Source organism: Paramisgurnus dabryanus, chromosome 2 (assembly GCF_030506205.2).
Source record: "Paramisgurnus dabryanus chromosome 2, PD_genome_1.1, whole genome shotgun sequence".
NCBI classification, from domain to species: domain Eukaryota; kingdom Metazoa; phylum Chordata; class Actinopteri; order Cypriniformes; family Cobitidae; genus Paramisgurnus; species Paramisgurnus dabryanus.
Window position 1 is genome coordinate 27,670,141 of NC_133338.1, and position 18,743 is coordinate 27,688,883.

The following is an 18,743-nucleotide window of genomic DNA, read 5'->3' on the forward strand; positions in this document are numbered from 1 at the left end:
AATGTTTTGGGGTTTTTTGTTCATTTTTGAGTGAACTATCCATTTGCCTAGTTTCCAAAGTGGCATCTGTAGTGTGCATTGTTGGAGCTTTTACTTTAACTTGTCCAGGGCTTTTTTTCTTAACATTAAATAAAGTAAAACAAAAAGTCATATTAAAATTGAAACGCTGAAAGATCAAGCCTACGCTGGTCTTTACTGCCCTTGTCAAAGGTTAAATATCTGTACAGCGTCATAAAACCTATGTAATGTAGACATTGTTTTATTTTACAGCTGGTGTAAAATTTGAAAATAAATCTTTTTTTAAATAAATAAATGACATCTTACACCAGTGGCCGCCCAAATTTCATCTTGTTTTTAAAGGTATAGTTTATCCAAACATAAAAATTCTCTTGTAGTTCACTTACCTGTATGCCACCCCACCCCAAATGTATTTAACCTACTTTCTTCAGTTAAATATAGTTTTTTAATTAAATTACAGGCATGTTATTTTATATGGGTTCAACATAGCAAAGCTCCAGAAAGCACCTTGAATCTGAAACCTCCTAATTTTTAACTAATGTTTTAATGGATATACAACAAAACACTAAATAAGAGTTTTCTCTCATAAACGCATAATTTTGCTTTCAGAGGACATACCGTTATATATTAACAGAACAGAGTAACGTTAGCTTCTCGTTGAGCCCCACAAAAGAAGATAACATGATAGCAAAATTATTTGTTGTGTTTAACTGAAGTATTTGGAAAAGGATTGAAGTTAGAAGTGAATTAGAAGAGAAAATTTATATTTATTTGGGCGAACTAACGTTTTGTTTACCACAAGGGGGCACCAACATGCCTTTTATTTGAACACAGACGATTTCTAGCGGAACTCAAGTTGTTTGGTTTCTCTTTCTGCACGGAACAAAAACATTGCTTCACTTTTCAACAAGGGATGCGCGAAGAGGCCGATTACCCATTTACATTGAGTAAAGTATCAGATACACAGTTTAATCCATGGGTCCACCAACAATCAAACGTCGCCGAATGGGAGAGCTGGAGCCGTGGGTCGAGAAACTCATTCAAGACTACGGCAAAAACGACAGTGAATTTAAGACTGTCAAAGCTCATGTTGTCGGCGTAAGTAGTTTTGTATAAATGATAAGAAGTGCATATATTTTGTCTTAACCTGATAAGTGTAAGAAAAAGCTTGTGTGTGTGCTGGTGCAGGTGTGTGATCTGACAGAATCGCAGCGGACGGAGCACACAGACACCTGCATGATGTTCCTGTCCGACGGGAGCGCGCTCATTCCCGCGGTGCTGAGCGGAGCCGCGTGGGAACATCTGCTGAAGTGAGGGACTTATTAAACCTCTGTTATGACACCACACCTGAGCCCCTGTTTTTATCTTACTTACCTGCTCCTGGAGTAATGAATACCATGCTGAATGTAACCGTTTAAACAAACGTTTTTTTGTATTTTGAATTTCAGTGTTTCAAGAGCGCCCCTATTAAAACAATATACATTTATTAAAACCATTTCATAACCAGAATCCTTTTATGTAGTGTGTTTTGGGGCCGTATTCCATTAGGATTTAATGGTGCTGCATTGGTCTCCATACACTATCCCAGCAATAGAACCCAACACATTACCAGTAGAGACCCACAGAGACCATTATAGTTTCCTTTTAAACTAATGCAATTCCTAGAAGGGGCACCATTACACTTAACAAGTTACTGTAATAAAATCAAGCCATCCACTGAAATATCAGTCTCTGATCTGTCTGTTTTTTCTACAGAATGAGTGATATAGACTCCTTTTCTGGCCTGATCAATGCTGTTATTTATGTACGCGACTTCAAACTGGAGTTTCACATGAACCCTGATCTGGTATGTTTAATGTGCCATTTTAATTCCAGCCTCCAATATTATCTATTTCAATGGAGTCCTTATGCTTTAGCAATATGAATGCACAAATATTTTTTATCATATTTAGAGTAAGACACATTAAAACGCAGTGTACCTAAAGCTGATTTGCTTATAAAAAGAGCAATTGTTTGTGTTTATGCATTTTTGTGTCCTTTTCTTCAACAGGCCTCTTGCCAGTTTTACTTAAATGTCTATCAGATCCACACCACATGTGTTTCCTTTAAATCCCACCATCCACCCAGCTGGTAAGACATTGATATCAATACATATGCACATAACATGTTCTTAACAGTAAGTTATACTCAATCACTCACTGTTTTTTATTTCAACCTTATAAGCACATCACTCCCATCAGTTAGAGAACAGATTGAAAAGACATGGAGGTGGGTGAAAATGTACTTATAGTATAAATGAGCATTGAAGACTGCAGTAAGATTGTGTATTTAACAGTTTGCACTAATTGTATTCTGTCAGATCTCTCAGAGAGAGTTCAGCCAACTCGCTTAGTTCAGCATCTGGTAAGTATTGTTCTTATTACACATTACGCCCTTTAATTTTTTCTTACCCTGAGCAGCTGACATATACACACTTTTGTCACTGAACTGTAAATGCATGTTGCTTGGAAAGTGACGACAAATGCTGTTTCACAGAAATGTTAAAGACCTGCAATATCTACATAATTTCTCAGGGGTCTCTCTCTCCTCTCTGTTGGGGGCGTGGCATAGTGACATTATTGTAAATATACTAAATGATGCAATGGAGAAAATAACAATGTCTGCAACACATTGTCCAAGTGTGACACCTACTCACTGGCATCGAGAGAGACTTAACTGGAAGGTAATGCTGCATCCTTGGTTACTGAATGGCACCAGCTGTTGACCCCAGACAAATTATGATTGTGTATGGGTGTGTGTGTTTTTCCAGGTACAGGAGCAGTTCGCTGTCCCCGTGCCTTTTCTTCTCATCCCAGAGGAGCAGAGGGAGCTGATGACAGCTGATCCCAGTACTGTCTGCTTTCTAATTAATTGCTTTTTTCATGAGAATCCTTCGGGGATTCGAGCAGATTTTACTCTGCATGGAGCGTGCTGTGTTATATGTGTTTTTATATTAAGTATGTGGATGCTCACAGGTGCCGATTGCGAGAGTCCAGGTGTTGTGGCTCCGCCCCTAGAAGAATCATATCAAGCCAGCTCATCAACACCAAACCAAACATTAGCTGCTGAGGATTTAAATGATTCCGGTCCAAATGAAATGCAGTTCACCCCGGACCACACAAGACCAGGTGAGATTTTACAAAAGGGGTCATTGTTGCTTCAGGAAGGTTATCTGTTATTGAACTCGTGCCCTTTGTCTCCCAGAGGTTTTGTGTGGAACAGGGGAGTTTACTGGGGATGAAGAAAGCCCATGGGATATGTTTACTCCGGCGCCAGATTTATTAGGTACACATACCACTTCTGCCTCAAGGAGTAATTTTTAAAGGAAACATATAGTATCAGATCATTTTTACTCTGCAATATTGATTTCATTCATCATTTTTGCAGATACTCATTCTCAGCCAGAAAGCCAATCACTATTAAAAGAAACAACTACTCCGTTGCCCTTAGCAACAAGCACCCAATCTCTGATCTCAAAGCCCATTTCAGATGTGGTGTCAGAGGATGCCATTACTCTGGCTCAGAGACCACAGCTAACCCAAATCAGCCCGCCCCACTTGAGTGGCAAGTCTGACAGAGACCCTAGTGAAGAGAATGAGAGAGAAAATCCATCGAGTCCTCCCTCATGGATCGTTCAGAACACAGCCCCACCCTCTAAATGCACTTCCATACTGGCTCCACCCACAAATCCAAACTCATCTTCTCCACCCACCAAAACCAAGAATGTGAGTGTAAGTATATATTTTGCAGGGTCTTTGTGTACCCTGCTATTGTTTGTTTAATATGATTTATGGTTTAAGTATCAAAATATTTCTATTTACTTAAATTGCATCTGAAACATAATGTAGCATCTTACATTTTTGATGTACAGTGGAAGCGTCCAACACAAAATAAAATTCCTTGTGTATGTGTGTAGACACTCTAAGCAATAAAGCTCATTGTGATTCTGAAATGTTGTGAAATTTTTCCACTTTCTTTCATACAGGTGCACTCAAATGGAAAAGCTTTTTCTTATTTGTATCATCCCGACCCTCAGGTGGCCACAGCCCTCAGCCGTTTACAGTGAGTGAAATCTCTTTCCTATTGCAACATACTGATTATAATTTCTTATAGTCCATGCTGATAATATTTGTGCCATATATACCTCACTGTCCCTTTAAATTAGACCCATTTTAAAGATTGTGAAACAACATACATTAGTCAAGTGTTTCCAAATGTTTGACTTTTAGTGTATTTAGAAGCTATCAGTTTTTGCTATTTACACATTGTCCATAATAGTAAAAAAAACTCAACACAGTTACCAGCTTAGCACTAAATCAAAATGAGATACAACAGTGTCACGGACTCTCAGTAACATTTATCTTTTCCTAACCTCAGTTAACACCACCATTTTAGATCCAGTGTCTGTTTGTTGATTGTTTCTCTCTATGCATGCTTGTGTGTGTGTAGAATCCCAGGGCAGCTCATACAATGGGCGGTGAGGTATCTGGGGACCTCTGACTCTGCAGATATCAACGCAGGAGCTGATTCTTAAACCATTGCCTGTTACCTCAAATGACATAATGTTATTACTTTTTTGTACATTTTTTATTTATTTAAACTTGTATATAATCCGAAAACAGTTATATATATATATTTTATAAACAAAACGCAGTGTTAATTGATGCTTGTTCTTTGTTTTTGTTTTTTTTTACTAAGTGAATTCAGCAGTGTGTCGATTGGAATAAATTTTAATATCACAATACTATGACCTGTGTCACAATTGATCTCTTGTTTTAAAGGGGACATATCTTGAAAATCTGACTTTTCCATGTTTAAGTGCTATTATTGGGTCTTCTATCAACCTAGAAAATGTGAAAAAGAACAACCCAGTAACTTAGTTTTGGTAAACCATTCTCTGCAAGCATGTGAAAAAATAGGTCAAAATTTGGCTCCCCTTGTGATATCAGAAGGGGATAATACTGCCCCTTTATCTGCACTATCCAACCACTGCAATGCCATTTAGTGTAGAGATAAACTCATTTGCATTTAAAAGGACACACCCAAAAATGGCACATTTTTGCTCACACCTACAAAGTGGCAATTTTAAAATGCTATAATAAATGATCTTTATGGTATTATGAGCTAAAACTTCACAAATATACTCTGGGGACACCAAAGGTTTATTTGACATCTTAAAAACCTCTTATGAAATGTCCCCTTTAAAGGAATCGCATGCCCCTTTATCACAAGGTAATAGATTGGTATAAGGTTGATATGGAGGAGTGTCTTCTACAGTGATGTTTACTGCTGGTTAATTTTAATGTCATTGACCATGCAATGATTACCAAAATATCTACAGTAGTTTTGCTTTATGGGAGTTTATGATTTCACACACAATGGCTTTGTCAAGATATGTATGAAGCACTAATGCCAGCTATCCACAGCTGAGTTTAAACTGCACAAAAGTCTTAACATTAGCACAAGCCCAAACATAATATATGTATATGTTTGTAAAAGTATTTATCAGTGAATTACTTTTCCTGTTTTTATTTTTATTTAAGTTTATTAATATTGGTAATTAAAAAAACATAATTTAACTGATTGAATTAATTGTGGAAAGAATCGCCAAATTACTCAATATAATTGATAGTGACAGCTAGTGTTTATTAAAGTGGGATGTGTAGACTGAAAGTCCCTTAACTTAATTTTTTTTTAATTTCCAAAGGTTTTCAGAGATTTTGCCCCTGTTCCTCAGCTGACCTGCAGGGGCTGTAGTGAGTTTAAAAATCCTTTAACTGAACGGAAAACATAAACCAAGAAGAGGAAACGGAATCGCTTCTAGACATCGATGAGAAAATAAAAGTCCCATAGGACTGTATTTCCCTCATGGTGTTGATATGTCACCTAAAAAGCGCCAGAATGATGTTAATACCCTTAAGAAAAACAAAAAAGAGAAACGAGGCGAAGTCGCTGTGATAAACTCCGATCTGAGGGATGAAGATATCCAGAAAGGCATGAGAGACGCGTGGCAGAGGAAAGACAGCTTTTCTAATGGTATCTAAGCTATGTCCACCCACGTGATCATCCATTGTTTTGATACAGTAACTTTGAACAAGTAAAATGTTTGAATAAGGATACAGTTGCTTTTGAGAGGTAACGCATGCACTGTCACATAAATTCTCCTTTCCTCTCTTTCCAGGTAATGTCCATCTGGATTGCAAGCCCTTCCCTCACTGTCAGATCACTAATTTTCTACAGAGTGACATCTTTGTGGAGAGCCTACAGGCAGAGCTATTGCAGCTGAACTTCAACAGCAAGTCAAATGACTTGTACAAGTTTCAACAGGTATCAGTCAAGATTCATAAAAAGAAGAATTTGCTTGCTGAGTCCTAAACTGTGTTTCTTCTGCAGTCAGATGATCTAAGGGAAAGAAAAGAACATCACATAGCACAGATCAGGTAAAATCATGTTTAAACAATGACTTTACATTTTCTTGACACATGGATTTTGTTGACAGATTTGTTGTTTTTTTGAATATCAGATCAGTGATTTTTGGAGAGTTTCGTTTGTGGTTGTCGGAGGTGTTGCAGGTGGATTTGGAGGAAACTGTTGATATATCCTGTGCCAAGTATGAGCATACAGGTAAACCATCTGACAACCAATCAGAGCGTCACTGGGTTTTTTTGGAGGAGGTGAAGATGCTGGATTCTCAAAGGTTTACTTGACATCTCTTTCACTTTTCCTGCAGATGTTTTGCTGTGTCACGATGATGAGCTAGAAGGCCGAAGAGTTGCGTTCATCCTCTACCTGGTGCCTCCTTGGGAGGCGAAAGATGGAGGAACACTGGACCTGTTCAGCACTGATGGTTTGTGATAGACAAACATGATTCATGCAGTGGTTGTCTATGACCTCAAAGTAATTGGTAGCATGATGGTGTCATTTTAGTCCCACAGTCTGTAATGTTACATAGTGGAAACAGGATAAACAATAAGAAATAAAGGATTGTGATTTAATCTTTTTAAATTTATGGCATAATGAAATGTACAGAAGAGGATTAGGGCCACTGGTGAAAAAAATATTTGAATTCTGACTTTAATCTCAGAATTCTGACTTCAATCTCAGAATTCTGACTTTAATCTCTGAATTCTGACTTTAATCTCTGAATTCTGACTTTAATCTCTGAATTCTGACTTTAATCTCAGAATTCTGAATTCTGACTTAATTCTCAGAATTCTGACTTTAAACTCAGAATTCTGACTTTAATCTCTGAATTCTGACTTTAATCTCTGAATTCTGACTTTAATCTCTGAATTCTGACTTTAATCTCAGAATTCTGAATTCTGACTTAATTCTCAGAATTCTGACTTTAATCTCAGAATTCTGACTTTAATCTCAGAATTCTGACTTTAATCTCAGAATTCTGACTTTAATCTCTGAATTCTGAATTCTGACTTTAATCTCAGAATTCTGAATTCTGACTTTAATCTCAGAATTCAGACTTTAATCTCAGAATTCTGACTTTAATCTCAGAATTCTGACTTTAATCTCAGAATTCTGACTTTAAATTCAGAATTCAGATTTTAAACTCAGAATTCTGACTTTAATCTCAGAATTCTGAGATTAAAGTCAGAATTCAAATATTTTTTTCACCAGTGGCCCTAATCCTCTTCCGTAGTAATGAGTTGGAAGAAAGGAGCTGAATAAAAATAAGGGCGTAAAACTATTTCAGTGACAATTTTATATCATGCTATGATATGCTATTATATATTTATTTTTATTAATATTTTTTGTCATCCTTTATGTGCCCCAGATAACTTTCAGCCTGTGAGTGTTGTTAAGTCTTTGCTTCCTTGCTGGAACTCGCTAATGTTTTTTGAAGTGTCCCCGGTCTCCTTCCATCAGGTAGTCACGAGCGCAGACTTTGTAGTCATTAATAATAAAAGTAAATCATCTGAACCGTAAATCTGCTTCTCTAAGGTGTCAGAGGTGCTTGCTGAAGAGAAGTGCCGTTTATCTCTAAGTGGTTGGTTTCATGGCCCTTCCCTGCCGAGACCCCCGCGGTATATCGAACCCCCAGTTCCTCGTCAAACACACATCCCCAGAGATGTAAGTCATGATAGCAGAAGTGTGTGTGTTTAGTGCATGACCGAATTACCATGTAACATTTATTATATTTATATTACATGTAGCTCAGTTGGTAGAGCATGTATGGACTTTAAGTTACTATGGATAAAAGCATAAGTGTAAGCGTAAAATAAATTTGTTTGTTTTTTACAGGAGAGTTTGATCTTTGAGTGGGTGAATGAGATGTACCTTGATCCTTGCTATCAGGCTCAGGTGCAGGAAGAGTTTGAAGATAGTTCAGAGATTTGCTTGCCTAATTTCTTACAGGTGAGCCATTATCAGCATTACTATTATTGTATAGCAGTGCATTAATAATTAATCTAGGATGCACTTTACGAACAAAATGGGTGCTTAAGCATCCTTGTATTCATTGTAAATATGTACTGTAACATGTATTTAATCTGAAAGGCTTTTATAAGCCCACTTTTGTCTTTGATGTTGTGAAGGTTAGTGTTAGTGACACGTCCCATGCCCACATTAAAGGCATGTAGCCAGAGTACATTGTAAATAATAAAGGATTTAAGTGATTTATTTTTCATTTAAACATTCATGATTCACTTTGCCGACTTTGCATGTAAGCATGCTTATATACAAGAGGGATAGGAAGTGCCAAACTCCACATTACTATGAAGCACACACACATAATGCCTGCTTTTATCAGAAACTGAACATTACGTTAATCTTGAATTCTGCATTTTTTGATCTGTAAGGAAGAAAAATTAAGGCAGGTGCGCAGTGCACTGCAGTCGTCTGAGATCCAGTGGCAGAAAAGGGGTCCACCCAATAAAAGGTGAGATCCTCTTGTTTTTTATATAGTAAACATTTCTTTGTAGAAAAGGCTGGTTGGTTTTTATCTGCGTATGTACTAATAATATCTCTGTGTTTAGGTCTTTTGGCTGTGCAGATATGCAGACTGTTCCTTCATGTGTCAAAGAATGCTGGGAACTTCTCTCCTCTGAACCGTTTTTTATCCTCCTGTCAAATATGACTGGTCTCCATCTGCACTTTCTGGCCCAATCTAATGATGATGATGATGAGAGCGAAGATGAAAAGAGAGAGCCAGAGAATGGAGATGAAGGAAATACACACGCAGAGGGATGCAGTAGTACTACAGAAACGGAAACTTCTTCGGCTGAGAAGAAACCCAAAGGTGCGCACCCTGTGGATTTGTGTAGATTTTAGAAAAGGTCAATTACTACATCCCAAATAAAGTCCTTTTTTGCAAACGCTTATTTTGATAGGACCTCCTACATGTGTGGGAGAACTGCATCGCTGGGCACATGGTGACTACACGTTATTACACGACTCGGTCAAAAGAGAGTATGCGCTGGATCTTCAGCTACATGTTGGTTGTGCAGGTACGTGTGCTCTTCACAGTATACAAGATTAAAGCGAAATCCATTCATTTAAAATACCTTATTTACTATTCATTAATGAGTTTGTGTGTTTAGAATGAGCCATTTTGGAATTTGAGCAGATTATTGAAATGTACAACACAGTGATGTAACATTAGGATGAACTGGGGGATTAACAAAAGCATATCGGTGAGATATCAGATCCTTTTCTTTCTGTCAGGTTGGAAGGCGGAGTTTGGAGGATTTACATCCTATATTGCACATGATGAAGATGAGGAGGTGAGTGACAATGTTACAAGATTGTTTTTATTTTTTTGTATTATTATTATTATATTTGCAAGCACAGGAGACTAACTCACAAAGATAACACAACATGGGTGTTTTGTGTGTCCTGTAGCTCCTGACAGTTTATCCAGAAGATAACTCCCTTGCTCTGGTCTACAGAGACAAAGACACCCTCAAATTCATCAAACATATCAATAACAGCAGCTCTACACACCTTTCTGCCCAAAATACCACAGCTTTTTATGACTTCTCTTTTAACTACTATGAATGATGAATCAGAATGGCTTGGTTGATTGACTGATTGTGTAAATGTCTATGACATCATTGTGCAAGTGCATTGGCCGTAATAATGTAAATCAGTGGTTCTCAACTCCGGTCCTCGGGGCCACCACTCCCAGAATGTTTGGATGTTTGAAACCTTTTTTTTAGTAAACACACTAACAAGCTTATGTACTGAATTAGGTGTTTTATATATGGAGACATCTAAAATGTTTTGGGGGGATAAGGACTGGAATTGAGAATCACTGATGTAAATAATAAGGGCTCAATACACACACAAAAAGGATTTCTATCTCCCAAAAAAGCACTAGCACTGTGCTCTGTCAATAAATGTATTATAGACAACACTTAAATAATGTCTTCATTTAATGCCCACTGCATCACAACACATCTGTGCCATACATAATATACAGTGCAAATATATTGTGGGGTCCAAAAGTTTGAAACCACTGATACAAATTATAATCAGCATATCAATTATATTTAACAACATTTTGAAATTAAAACCATTACATAAATAAAACGTCCTGTTTTTGTTTACAGCATGATGTCAAGCTAGCATAGACTTTTGATTGTGCAAACCCTGATAATCCATGTGATTTCATCTTAATTTCGAAATAATCTGTGCATCCTCCACAGCAATGGAGGAAAGGAAGTGTGATCTTTTGTCTTGATCCCCATGGATTAAACCTACCGATGAAATGCATGCCTTCATTGTAATGCTTTGGATAAAAGCATCTTTAATATAAATGTGGTCTCTGATCTCTCAGTTCTTTGCTTGTGCAAAGAACGCTTCAGCTAAAGCAGATCACCCATGTCTGTTTATTACTTTAGTTTTGTGTAGGTCCAGGGATGAGGCTCTTTATATATTTTAAGTGTATATTTGCTGAGGTTTGGACAGTGCGTTATGAATGCCGTTATCACTTCTTGTGAGACCAAGCAAAAGCAGTGAACCTCCCGAAGCTTAACACACTGATGTGCTAAGGATATCAAAGCAGAGTTAAGCTGAGGAGATGGAGGTGTCTGCAGCTCTAAAATCTCAAGTGTGTTTGCGTAACTCTTCTCTACTAGACGAACCTCTTCCAACAGCAATGTCCAAGTGAGCAGGCGTAGGCATCGGACTGGGATGCTGGGCTGCAGTACCGCTGGAACATGCAGTTCAGGGAGGGTGTGGTCTAGTTCAAGCTCCACCCACAGATCTGGGTGTCGCCGTTTTAACTCCAACCATATTTGGTCGCAGAGAGGTGTAGTGTACTTGAGTGAGCGTTCACAACGAAGCTCCAGTTTCTTTAGCGCTGGCCGTTCTGGCAACATGAGATCTTTCAAAACGTCTTCAGAGAGACTGGCCTGAAAAACCCCGAGAACGTTGAGCGATGGGCAGGACTTCAGCGCTTGCCTTAGTGTTTCTGCAACCACCCCACACACCAAAGAATGGTTGTTGATGTAAAGATTTCGCAGAGCGGGACAAAGCATGGATACGCTCCTGACGAAGGAGTCGTTGAGGGTGAAAGGTACACCCCTAAGGTCAAGCACAGTAAGCGATGACCCATTTGTAAGTATATCAACTAAGCCTTGCTGCAGGTCCTGACCAGCATAAAATAGGGGTGGACTCCCCAAACAACAGATGGAGAGCGACTCCAGTTGTCCATCACCCATGGCAACGGCCTGCCTCAGCACCCACAGCCCTGTTTTACGTTTTTCTGGATCTGTCAGACTCATACTTAGCTTCAAATTTCTGACCAGTGGAAGAAGATCAGAAAATCTTTCAGGCAAACTGGTCCCTGAGTCACACCTAAGATAAAGAGATAAGAACATTGGAGCAAGAGGGTGAAGGTCAATTTCAAGGGTGTTTAACCATTTAAGGTTAAGTAGTAGAAACAAATAATAAACAATTAAAATAAGACCAGTTTTACCTGACTTCCGTGTGTTTCCATGAGCTTGGATGAGTCATTGTATTAGACCATGCCTTACAAACACTAAATGCATTGCATTTGTCATGTAAAGGCAGAAAAGAAAATATATATGCAAGGATTTCCTCTGGCAGCTCCATTAAATTACAAATCACCTATCACTTCAAAATATCAGCTATTTGGTATCATACATAAAACCGCCTAATCCCCAACTTCGACATCTACCCGGACTGTGCTGTGTGTCTGTGTGTCGGACCTTTATGCGTTCTCAAACTTTGCGATTCTGTACTTCCTCCTCCGTCACGAGTTCCGTTGTCAAAAGCAGCAATAAAAACAGATAAGAAGCATATAACCAATCACCATTGAACGCGACCTCCTTTGAGCCAATCAGCGCAATCCCTGAACACATTAGTAGGCGTGTCTTAAAGCGGCTAAAGACAGTGCTTCGACATCTCAAAAGTTTTCTTCGAGTTAAGTTTTCAGACGTCCGTCTTATTATTCAACCTAAATCCAGCAAATCATTTTGTAAGTAATCATATCATAATTTGTTATCATTATAAACAAAGCGCAGGTTTTATATTCGTTATGATATAAATTGAAACCACGTAAGTTATGTGAAACATTCATACGGGAAATATTGTGCGTTCAAGTACAAATTAAAGTATATAATAGTAAACTAACATTAAAAACGGTTGAACTATCATATCTGTAGATGTTTAATTCACTGATCACTTAAAATATGTAATAATTCAAGTTTTTCTCGTGACGCATGCGCGTCACTCCGTCTTGCGTTACCTGTAAACATGTGCATTTCGTGTTTGTTACAATCTGACCTCGTTAATACATGCGGACGACGAGCCAACACTCACAACCTTATAAGGACATGCTTACAAGATAAAAGATTAACAACGAAGCTCATTGAGGTGTAACATTTCTTTGTCTCAATATCTGTATGTTGTCTTTGTGGCGTTGATTTGTTTGTTTTTTTTTACACTCACAGGAGTTGTGAAGAGAGTTGACTCAGGAGATGGACAGTATAGACACAAAGGTATATGTTTGTATTGAAGGTTGTCTGTCCAGATGTTAAAGCATGTGAATGAACAATAAGTTTTTGATTTTATCTGTGTTGCAGAGGTTAAATGAAAGCAACTTAGATGATCGTGCGTGGTCTGGGTGTGCTGTACTTTTCTTGGGGTGTAGCAGTCCAGCACACAACCTTCTGTCTATTTACAAAGATGAGCAGGGGAAATTTAGTTTGTTCAAGGTTATTAAGCTTACCCTTACAGGTAAGTATCAATACAAATCCCAAAGACACCTAAATTGAAAATAAGAGAGTATTTGTATTAATATTGTATTAAATGTTGCTCCGAATAGCCTATGTATACACATTATATCATAGCCCTTTTCAGTTGTTTGTGGCTTGGGGTTAATAAAATCCTAATTGAATTTTAATCCAGATTCTGTTGGTGGACTGGAAGGCTACGAAATCCTGAAACTGCATGATGCTGATCCCTTCCTCGGAGTGGAACTTAAGTTTATGGACATGAATCTCTGTCAGCGATTCCTGGAGAGCTATGCATGTGGTTCGCTCCTTCAGTTTCTGTCTCAGCATGCCTCACGGCTTCTTAGCATTCCTGATGGGGTTGTCATGGAAACACAACTCAAAGCTGGAGCACACACGATGGACCACAGTCTAAATGACCTAGACAGCTGCCTAGAGCATGTTCGCCAATCACAGGTATGTGTGTTTATGCATAAACACTGGGTTTCAAAGTAGATTAAATGAGTTAAATCATTTACAAATAAATAATTTAATATTATAAATATGACAGCCATTAAAGATTGTAAGGGCCATTAATTGCGCAATACCTTGAAAGTTTCAGTTTTTCTGAGAGTTAGTTTTGAGAGTTAGTTAGGAAGTGATACTGAAATCATATTTACCACATTTTATTTCACAATACTAATGCTTATTTGTTTGTTGAATCACCTCAATTCCTAACCTACACATTTACTGTTGACAAAAATGGAATGCAACATTTGTTTTCAGGGTTAAAAGTCATTTCATGCTTTTGAAAATGACTATTATTTTCCTCAAGTCCACTTGTTAGGGAAGTGTCATTGAAATATCTTGATCCTGATACTGATCCTAAATCAGCTGCACAACCACAAAGAACAGAGCACCCTGCATTATAATTAAGGAATAATTGACAACGTTCCATTTGAATTATTTGAAAATAATGCACATCCGAGGTGGTAATTCGGGGTGCATTATTTTTGAATAATTCAACAGACCATTATTCCGCTTGTACCACGGTTACCACACCATAAGACATTGTTTGAATGTTTTATTTTAAGACATTTGACAGACTTAGTCTTTAACTCTTTCCCCGCCAGCATTTAAAAAAAAAGTTGCCAGCCAGCGCCAGCATTTTTCATGATTTTCACAAAAGTTTAATGCCTTCCAGAAAATGTTCTTCTTTAAATATATAAACAAACAATATATCAGATGAAAGAACAGACCCTCTGCTTTCAAACAAAAAAACCTGTTTCATCCTACCTTCATGAGTTCTCTTGTAATCACCTCTCAAACATGGGTAGGTTTCTTCAAAAACACCCAATTTTGAGCAAAAAGCTGAGATAATTCCATTTTTGCGAAGGACTTTTGATAGAGATCAGATGCAGAGCGATCTTTAAAACATACACAAAGTTCTTTCTCTTTCACGTGTGGCGCTGTATAAGTTGCGGAAGTGCTGGTGGATAATAGCGGTATTGCGGAAAGACGGAAAATCTCGTCATTGGCGGGGAAGCGTTTTCTCTTAATTGACGAGATATCTCGTCAATGGCGGTGAAAGAGTTAAAAGGCTATTGTGAGTACTGTGTTGGACTGGGTAGTTGCTAATTCCAAAACGTCATTTTATAGCGTGTGAGAGAACTCACCCTTCCACACTGTTTGATACAAAAGTAAAGGGATAAAGTTGGCCTATCAATATTCATAGTTGTACATTTATATTAGTAGTGGGCAGCAATTTAAGCGGATACAAAATAAAAGTGAGTTTTTGCATAATATATGAGGGTGTGCTGTGTATGATATATATATATATATATATATATATATATATATATATATATATATATATATATATATATATATATATATATATATATAATATATAACACCACCGTTTTTCAATATTTTGCTATGTTCTTACCTCAACTTGATGAATTAATACATCCCTATATTTATTCATGTGTGAACTTAATCTTTGTACAGCGCGTCATAAATGTGTTAGCATTTAGCTTAGCCCCATTCTTAGGATCCAAACAGGGATGAATTTAGAAGCCACCAAACACTTTCATGTTTTTCCTATTTAAAGACTGTTACATGAGTAGTTACACAAGTAAGTATGATGGCACAAAATAAAAAATAAGAACTATATTGTATGGCAGAAGAGCACTTAGTTTGCAGCACTTTGGCTTCGGGTGCAGAGAGAGAGAAAGAGAAAGAATGTTAGCATCTATAAGCCATTCTTAAGGGCTTTTGACACATGAAATAGTTAACCCCAGGTTATTCTAAACCCCATTTTAACAGAATCCTGGGTTATCCGTTACACATTTCACACTGTTTATACTTAAGACAAAAGTTAATGTTAAGACAAAACCCTGGGTATTTATAATCTGACGTTTCACACTGTGCATTCCTAAATCCTAAATTAACGTTATCATTTGCATATTTGCAGTCTCAACAGTGATGATTGGATAAAAGCGATGTCAAACTGAGTGAATTGAAATAGCGTGCCGTGCTGTTGCTTTAAAGGGATAGTTCGGCCAAAAATGATATTAAACCCATGATTTACTCACCCCCAAGCTGTCCGAGTTGAATATGTCCATCTTTTTCAGACAAACACATTTTCGGATATTTTAGAAAATGTTTTAGATCTTTCAATTAATTAAATGTAATGTTATGGGGTCCACGACCTTCAAGTCCAAAAAAAGTGTGTCCATCCTTTACAAAATAAATCCAAACGGCTCCAGGATGATAAACAAGGGTCTTCTGAGGGTAATCCATGCTGTGGTGTTGTAGAAATATCCATATTTAAAACTTTATTAACGTTAATAACTACCTTCCGGTAGCGCCGCCATCTTAGTCGCGTCCGCATTCAGGATGAGAGCTTACGCAGCCTACAGAGGCTACTCTGCTGCTGCTCTGTGCCCCCGCCCTCCGAATTTGTCATACGTCACTAAGAAAAGTGCGTACACTACGCTAATACTCTCTCCTGAATACAGAGGAGTCTAAGATGGCGGCGCTACCGGAAGGTAGTTATTTACGTTAATAAAGTTTTAAATATGGATATTTCTACAACAGCACCGTGTGGATTACCATCAGAAGACCTTTGTTTATCATCCTGGAGCCGTTTGGATTTAATTTGTGAAGGATGGCCGCACTTTTTTTGGACTTGAAGGTCATGGACCCCGTAACATTACATTTAATCAACTAAAAGATCTAAAACATTTTCTAAAATATCCGAAAATGTGTTTGTCTGAAAAACGATGGACATATGCAACTCGGACAGCTTGGGGGTGAGTAAATCATGGGTTTAATATCATTTTTGGCCGAACTATCCCTTTAAATAACCACTTGTTTCGTGCTTCCGCGTCAGTGACAGAATGGGTCACAACGTAAATCTCTCTTGGCTCTTTTAAGTCTCCTAGGATGTCATTTTTACTTCAATTCGGATGTTTTCATTACAAAGATCGTGATAAGAGGCACTTGCACTTCAATTTCTGATTGGTTGTCTGTTGGCAAGCATCGAGTCATGGTTTCACACTGCATGCGTTTGGCACCGCAATACAGGGTTTACCACGCAAAAGCAGGTTTCATAACCCTAGGTTAATTTTAGGGATAACCCTACTTCTAAATTACAAGTGTGAAATGCTCCTTAACCAAGGGTTAAAAGCGGGGTTTAGAATGAAGATAACCCGAGTTAAGCGCAGTGTGAAAAGCCCTTTTGTTTCAGAACAGATTTATATAGGGGTGGCCTGGAATTGTCCTGTCATTAAATTAAGCTAAAATAAAATGCTGTTTGGCTTGACTGAAGAGTGCTTAACTTGTTAATGAAGAAAACCAGAGGGGCTTCTGGTGAACCCAAATTGTCTAACATTCAAGGGAACATCTTTGAAAGGATGAAACAGTTTGATGTATCAGCCTTGCTCAGGTGGGGCAACAGTGAAAGAATATCCATGCATTCTGAGTTTCCTGTAGAAATCTTTTAGAGTTAAAGAAATGCATCATTGTTTTGTTTAAACCTAGCAGCTGTTTACGGGTGCAATTGGTTGATCTGATGGATGGTTATTTTGTAGCCTGTGCGTTTGCGAGATGATGAGGTCACACAGTTGGAGCAGCAGCTGCAGAACAGCTACGGTCCTCCCAGTCAGTCCCCACAAGAACTGCCAAAGAACTGCTTTCTGTTTCAGAAAAGAGTGTTTGGTGAGAAATTTAGGTGTTTATATTTGTCAGAATGCATTAGAGAGTGTAACTTCTTCTGAATTAAAATCTTACTCTTCATGTTAAATCTAGGATGAAGTCTCATAATCTAGGATCACAAATAACTGTATTATCCATTTATATTATCAGTATACTGTTTTATTCCAAAATTTAGCTTAAACCCCATTAATATGTTAAGTGTCTGCATCCCTTTCCAATCCTCTTAGATGATAGGCCATTGACATCTGCAGACCAACAACGATTTGCTGCTCACATTGGACGGGATTGGAGGCGAGTGGGAAGGGCTTTACAAAAGAACTGTCGTGGTCTTAAAGGCCCAGCTATCGATAATCTTGCCTATGAGTATGAAAGGGAAGGGCTTTATGAACAGGCCTATCAACTGCTTGGACGTTTCATCCAATCAGAAGGCAGGAGTGCCAGGCTGGGCCGCCTCATTAGTGCACTAGAGGAGACAAAACTGACCAACATGGCAGAGATCATGTTGGGCATTCAGCCACGAGATTGAGCCTTTATGAATGATGGATGTGTATTTTTGTATGTGTGCGTGTGTGTCTGTGACTTTTTCCAAGATATTACAGCAACAATTAAAGAGCATGCCTGTTGATGTTTGTGATTTTGAATTTAATCTGTCTCAGAAGTTGTTTTATTGTCCCAAATTATTTGTTGAATGGTTAATAAAGTTTTTCATACGTTTTAAGAAACTCCAGATTCATTCATGGTCCTATGCTTTCTTACATTTCTTAAATTATAAGGAATACACTTTTAAAAATGCTTGGCTATTTTTAACCCACTGTTGGGTCAAAAAGGGACCGTCCCAACCCGCTGGGATGTTATTTAACCTTTATGCTGGGTTATTTTAACCCAATGCTGGGTCAGATATAGGCCTAAACATTTTCTGAGTTAATGTAACCCAACATTTGGGTTCGTCCCTTTTTAACCCATCCAACCCAGCATTTTTAGATGTGTCTCTTCTGTGTGCATATAAAGGATATTAGTGAACTATGCTTTTATAATACGAAATAAGCTTTTTAGTCCAAAAAATGCTTGATCTGATTATAAAACTGTCCAGTGGGTATAGGTCACCTATATTGATCTAATGTTTTTTTAGAGACTATAAGTCAAATAGTCAGTTAAAACAATAGGAAAAATAAAAAAAATAAGTCAACATCTGGATCTGATTGTGTTCTAATATGACATGAGATGCCGTTATTCTTTGAAATTAATTTTAGCTTAATGGTATCTATTGAG

The 18,743-nt window shown here is 37.8% G+C and overlaps 4 protein-coding genes across 5 annotated transcripts; 3 read left to right on the forward strand and 1 right to left on the reverse strand.

Moving 5' to 3' along the window:
* Window positions 1-432: 432 nt before the first annotated feature.
* Window positions 433-4,816, forward strand: acd (ACD shelterin complex subunit and telomerase recruitment factor). 2 transcript variants are annotated; one of them, XM_065267678.2, is made up of 13 exons: window positions 433-1,116; window positions 1,207-1,328; window positions 1,774-1,864; window positions 2,069-2,148; window positions 2,242-2,286; window positions 2,378-2,421; window positions 2,592-2,740; window positions 2,828-2,906; window positions 3,033-3,185; window positions 3,262-3,342; window positions 3,445-3,788; window positions 4,043-4,119; window positions 4,507-4,816. In XM_065267678.2, the coding sequence occupies exons 1-13, from the start codon at window positions 994-996 to the stop codon at window positions 4,589-4,591; spliced, it is 1,473 nt and encodes a 490-aa protein (XP_065123750.1). In that variant the 5' UTR covers window positions 433-993; the 3' UTR covers window positions 4,592-4,816. The 2 variants fall into 2 exon arrangements, with proteins under 2 accessions (XP_065123750.1, XP_065123751.1); XM_065267679.2 differs by having other exon boundaries at window positions 3,445-3,782.
* Window positions 4,817-5,844: 1,028 nt separating this feature from the next.
* Window positions 5,845-10,429, forward strand: ogfod1 (2-oxoglutarate and iron-dependent oxygenase domain containing 1). Its single transcript, XM_065267568.2, has 13 exons — window positions 5,845-6,093; window positions 6,239-6,384; window positions 6,451-6,497; window positions 6,581-6,681; window positions 6,788-6,904; window positions 7,850-7,941; window positions 8,017-8,145; window positions 8,317-8,430; window positions 8,874-8,953; window positions 9,051-9,313; window positions 9,405-9,521; window positions 9,739-9,797; window positions 9,916-10,429. The coding sequence occupies exons 1-13, from the start codon at window positions 5,937-5,939 to the stop codon at window positions 10,072-10,074; spliced, it is 1,581 nt and encodes a 526-aa protein (XP_065123640.1). The 5' UTR covers window positions 5,845-5,936; the 3' UTR covers window positions 10,075-10,429.
* Window position 10,430: 1 nt separating this feature from the next.
* On the reverse strand, window positions 10,431-12,186 carry fbxl8 (F-box and leucine-rich repeat protein 8). The gene is made up of 2 exons (XM_065267570.2): window positions 11,996-12,186; window positions 10,431-11,874 (listed from the first exon to the last, which is right to left on the reverse strand). The coding sequence occupies exons 1-2, from the start codon at window positions 12,130-12,132 to the stop codon at window positions 10,908-10,910; spliced, it is 1,104 nt and encodes a 367-aa protein (XP_065123642.1). The 5' UTR covers window positions 12,133-12,186; the 3' UTR covers window positions 10,431-10,907.
* A 225-nt stretch (window positions 12,187-12,411) lies between these two features.
* tradd (tnfrsf1a-associated via death domain) lies at window positions 12,412-18,190 on the forward strand. The gene is made up of 6 exons (XM_065267573.2): window positions 12,412-12,517; window positions 12,993-13,040; window positions 13,125-13,278; window positions 13,450-13,730; window positions 17,351-17,477; window positions 17,702-18,190. The coding sequence occupies exons 2-6, from the start codon at window positions 13,020-13,022 to the stop codon at window positions 17,998-18,000; spliced, it is 882 nt and encodes a 293-aa protein (XP_065123645.1). The 5' UTR covers window positions 12,412-12,517; window positions 12,993-13,019; the 3' UTR covers window positions 18,001-18,190.
* The last annotated feature ends 553 nt before the right edge of the window (window positions 18,191-18,743 follow it).

Bases quoted from the DNA above. Each gene is read 5' to 3' on its own strand.
- acd (XM_065267678.2), top strand. From the start codon at position 994: ATGGGTCCACCAACAATCAAACGTCGCCGAATGGGAGAGCTGGAGCCG. The intron at 2,149-2,241 runs GTAAGACATTGA...CAACCTTATAAG, and splicing joins TCCCACCATCCACCCAGCTG to CACATCACTCCCATCAGTTA. The intron at 2,287-2,377 runs GTGGGTGAAAAT...GTATTCTGTCAG, and splicing joins CAGATTGAAAAGACATGGAG to ATCTCTCAGAGAGAGTTCAG.
- tradd (XM_065267573.2), top strand. From the start codon at position 13,020: ATGGACAGTATAGACACAAAG. The intron at 13,279-13,449 runs GTAAGTATCAAT...ATTTTAATCCAG, and splicing joins TATTAAGCTTACCCTTACAG to ATTCTGTTGGTGGACTGGAA. The intron at 13,731-17,350 runs GTATGTGTGTTT...GTTATTTTGTAG, and splicing joins AGCATGTTCGCCAATCACAG to CCTGTGCGTTTGCGAGATGA.
- fbxl8 (XM_065267570.2), bottom strand. From the start codon at position 12,132: ATGGAGCTGCCAGAGGAAATCCTTGCATATATATTTTCTTTTCTGCCT. The intron at 11,875-11,995 runs GTAAAACTGGTC...TCTTTATCTTAG, and splicing joins TGGAAACACACGGAAGTCAG to GTGTGACTCAGGGACCAGTT.
- ogfod1 (XM_065267568.2), top strand. From the start codon at position 5,937: ATGTCACCTAAAAAGCGCCAGAATGATGTTAATACCCTTAAGAAAAAC. The intron at 8,146-8,316 runs GTAAGTCATGAT...TGTTTTTTACAG, and splicing joins AAACACACATCCCCAGAGAT to GAGAGTTTGATCTTTGAGTG. The intron at 9,798-9,915 runs GTGAGTGACAAT...TGTGTCCTGTAG, and splicing joins CACATGATGAAGATGAGGAG to CTCCTGACAGTTTATCCAGA.